Source organism: Mus caroli, chromosome 7 (genome assembly GCF_900094665.2).
Source record: "Mus caroli chromosome 7, CAROLI_EIJ_v1.1, whole genome shotgun sequence".
NCBI lineage: Eukaryota > Metazoa > Chordata > Mammalia > Rodentia > Muridae > Mus > Mus caroli.
This window is the reverse complement of record NC_034576.1, coordinates 106,557,832-106,561,827: the sequence shown is the minus strand read 5'-3', so window position 1 is coordinate 106,561,827 and position 3,996 is coordinate 106,557,832. Positions and strand designations below refer to the sequence as shown.

At 37.7% G+C, this 3,996-nt stretch overlaps 1 protein-coding gene across 1 annotated transcript; it reads left to right on the top strand.

Moving 5' to 3' along the window:
* The first annotated feature begins 1,550 nt into the window (after positions 1-1,550).
* LOC110298866 (olfactory receptor 51I2-like) lies at positions 1,551-2,496 on the top strand. Its single transcript, XM_021168389.1, has one exon. It carries the CDS (start codon positions 1,551-1,553, stop codon positions 2,493-2,495), a length of 945 nt encoding a protein of 314 aa, XP_021024048.1. The 3' UTR covers position 2,496.
* Positions 2,497-3,996: the final 1,500 nt, after the last annotated feature.

Sequence of the window (3,996 nt, the reverse complement as noted above, 5' to 3'; positions counted from 1 at the left end):
TCTCCTCTCCTCTCCTCTCCTCTCCTCTCCTCTCTTCTCCTCTCCTCCCCTCCCCTTTCCATCCCACTCCTCTCCTCTATTCTTTTTAATTTTTTCTCTGCCCCCTTGTCTTTCCATTTTTGTTTTTCTTTTTTGCATGCTTTCTTCATCATCTTTGGCTCTGCTTTCTGTCTGTTGTCTTTGGTCCAAGAAAACATCATCTGCTTTCTGCATCAGACATTACTTTCTTGGAAAGTATATACCATGAGACTGTATTATGATTCTAGACTCCATGACTACAATATCCACTCCCCATAGTTTTTCTACAAAAATTCTAGAGTTTAGGAAAAGAAGAATAGAAGCATTAGCAGAGAAGTATTCATAAAGGAGCGTCTGAGGGGAGGGGAGATAGCACTGCTTATAATAATCTGCTATGTGTCACAGAAGATGGTACCCTCTGATAAGAAAAAAATCCATAAAATGAGTTTTTCTTCACACTGAGATTTGAAAGGGTAGCTATCATGGACAAGTAATGTGGTATCTTGGTTCTGAGGCATAGGCTGCAGTTGGAATGATAGAAAGAAGTGCTCAAAGAAGCAATTTGGGTCAGTAATTTTATCTAGTGTTAACATAGTTAACAATGGAAAAGGTGTGTAGATATTGTGATTGAGTCTTCACCTTGGGTGTAATGATGAGGTCATTAAAAAGGTGAACTTTACGTGTGAAGGCAATATTGTTGCTTAGAGAAGTGATTATTAATTCCATAGATTTAAGGAATTAATTAAAAGTTGATTATGAACAAAATTGCAAAGAATTTACATTCATTAAATTCTAATGTTCATGGAGAAGAGCAGTCATTAGCCGAATGAGTAGAAATTTTAGAAAGAGGTAGCAAGGGATGGAGTAAAAGCAAGCATAGTCAGTGACTTCCTGAGTGGTTTTCACTATGGAGGAATAGTTTTAAATATAAGGTCTTGCCAGAAGTTTTAATAATTCCCAGGACTTTCAGTCTCCCAGTCTCAGCCTCTAAATGACCATGACAGCTATGAACTACCACATCTACCTTGGATATATATCTTTATGGCCATTTATCTCACATCTGGATGAAAGAATGGAAGCTATGGTCTATAGGTCTAAGGAGTTTAGACTGTAGAAGTTCAGTTCCCTCACATTATAGATAGAAGAAACGATTGTGATCTGATGAGTAAGTAATTTGCATCAAAGAGGCTGTAATAATTGAAGATTTTGGGACTAATAGAGTTTTATGCTGGTAATAGAAAAGACTAGTTCCAAAATACTGACAGAGTTCACAGCCTTAAAGGTAAGAAAAAACAGTAGACACAGGCGAGAAGGGGGCGGGGATGTTTATTTCCAGGTAAGTCCAGTGCCACAGCTTCAGAAATCTTTGTGCAATGAGAAGCAGTGTTGAGTACTATTGGAACCCAACTTTCTAAAATGGAGGGCTACATAGATATAAAAAAGAAATAATATTGGACTCAGGCCATGCATGAAAATGTGTGTTTGTTTTCTTTATAGGACAGAGGTCTGAGCATCTTAGAAGAAGTTCCAGAATGGGAGGTGAAGCCCACAACAGCTCTGGGTTGCCTCCCTTCATCTTGACAGGACTGCCAGGGATGGAGACCTCTCAGCACTGGTTGTTCCTGCTTCTTGGTGTCCTCTACACTGTCTCCATAGTGGGCAATGCTCTGATCCTGTTCATCATCAAGGAGGAAGAGAGTCTTCACCAGCCCATGTACTACTTCCTGTCTCTGCTGTCTCTCAATGACCTTGGTGTGTCTTTCTCCACACTGGCCACAGTCTTGGGTGTGTTTTGCTTTCACTTAAGAGAGATCAGTTTTAACTCTTGTATGTCCCAAATGTTCTTTATCCATCTTTTCTCTTTCATGGAGTCTGGGATTCTGTTGGCCATGAGCTTTGATCGCTATGTAGCCATCTGTAACCCACTGCGCTATTCCACAGTGCTCACTGATGCCCACGTGATGTGGATGGGTGTATGTGTTTTCTTTCGAAGTTTCTGCATGATTTTCCCATTACCTTTCCTTCTGAAGAGGTTGCCCTTCTGCAAGGCTAATGTGCTTTCCCATGCCTACTGTCTGCATCCAGACATGATTCGCCTGCCCTGTGGGGATATTACCATTAATAATATATTTGGCTTGTTCATAGTCATCTCTACCTTTGGGCTGGATTCTGCACTCATTCTCCTCTCTTATGTTCTCATACTTCGCTCTGTGCTTGCTATTGCCTCCCGGGAAGAAAGGCTGAAGACACTGAACACGTGTGTGTCACATCTGTGTGCTGTGCTTATTTTCTATGTGCCCATGGTAGGTGTGTCCATGGCTGCTCGCTATGTGAGGCATGCGCCAAAGTATGTGCATACACTCCTATCACTTGTTTATCTGTTTGTGCCTCCAGTGCTCAACCCTGTTATTTATTCCATCAAAACTAAGGAGATTCGTCGAAGGCTTCACAAAATCCTTGTGGGGACCAAGATTTGATCTGGATAATATTCTACAGTCTTGGTTCAGAGGATGTTTGTCCTGACTGCACGGAGTTGTCTTTTGAGACCCTTTTTTGACTTGGGATTTTAAAAACTTTTTTTTCCGAATTGACATTGCTATTAGGTTTCTTGATACCAGATGCCATATGTTAGCAGCAGCATGGCTAGGATTCACAGCAATAAGCTCTGGCATCGAAAAACAGGTCACATCATAATTTATTTAAAAATTCATGTTTCATTTCCTTCTTTTTAAAATGAAAATTATATGGTGTTCCCTTATTTTCTTTATTAAAATCTTACATCACCTTTGATTTCTTAACATAGAATTATTGTATTAATGGGAATTATATTGTTTCTCTGAAAGAGTTTGGTCAAGATATATTATCTCAAATCTTTGTCTCTCACACACAAACATACTCACTAGAATTATGCATAACTCTTTCATATAGTATGATTTCCATCTGGCCTGTAAGAAGAGATAAACATTATTTTATGTGAGTTACACTAAAAAGCTCATTTTTACTAATATTGAAATTTAGATAAAGTTTAATATTTAACTAATATATTGTATATTTAAATTGTATATAATTATATGTTCAGCATATGAATAAAAGAATTAAAATTATAGGAAAGTTTGTGTTACAAAGTACATGTAGTATATAGGGTGATTCAATTTAGGATATGATAAAATAATGTACTTTTAAAATTATTGTTTTAAAGAACTTAATCAATGGGTATTGAAAAGAGGGACAATCACTCAGTATTGATTTTTTAAATAAACTTACAGACTTGATCCATCTCTAGAAAATGCACCCCAATATAAAATGAAACTTAAATATTTTATGTCTTACCATGTGGAGATACAGTATTGTATGTATGTGTGTGTGTGTGTGTGTGTGTTGAAGTGTATGTCTTTTATGTTGAGATACATGCCTGCCTTGCTACATTTCTCAGATTGATTCTCCTGCTTCAGCTGCCTTACTAGCTTGGTCTACATTCATCATATCAATAAAATGCACCCTCTTTGTAGAAATTTCTCATAGTAATGAGTAACATTTTAAAATACATGTGTAGTTAGCAGTAGCTTTAAAGGAGTAACTCCCTCAGAATCAGATAGTTTCCCTTATTAATTACTTCATCTACATTCTTGTTGATCATTAATCTCTTTTAATTTCCCTGAGAATGATGATTGAATGACTTCCTCTCAGTCTCAAATCTCTCATTTTTCTACTCTACTTTTCTTTTGTTTTTTAAAAAATTTTTATTAGATATTTTCTTCATTTACATTTCAAACACTATCCCAAAAGTCCCCTATACCCTCCCCCCACCCTGCTCCCCTACCAACTCACTCCCACTTCTTGGCCCTGGTGTTCCCATGTACTGGGCCATAAAAAGTTTGCTAGACCAAGGGGCCTCTCTTCCCAATGATGGCCAACTAGGCCATCTTTTGCCTTATGCAGCTAGAGACACGAGCTTTGGGGGTACTCTTTTTTTTTTTT

Bases quoted from the DNA above. Each gene is read 5' to 3' on its own strand.
- LOC110298866 (XM_021168389.1), top strand. From the start codon at position 1,551: ATGGGAGGTGAAGCCCACAACAGCTCTGGGTTGCCTCCCTTCATCTTG.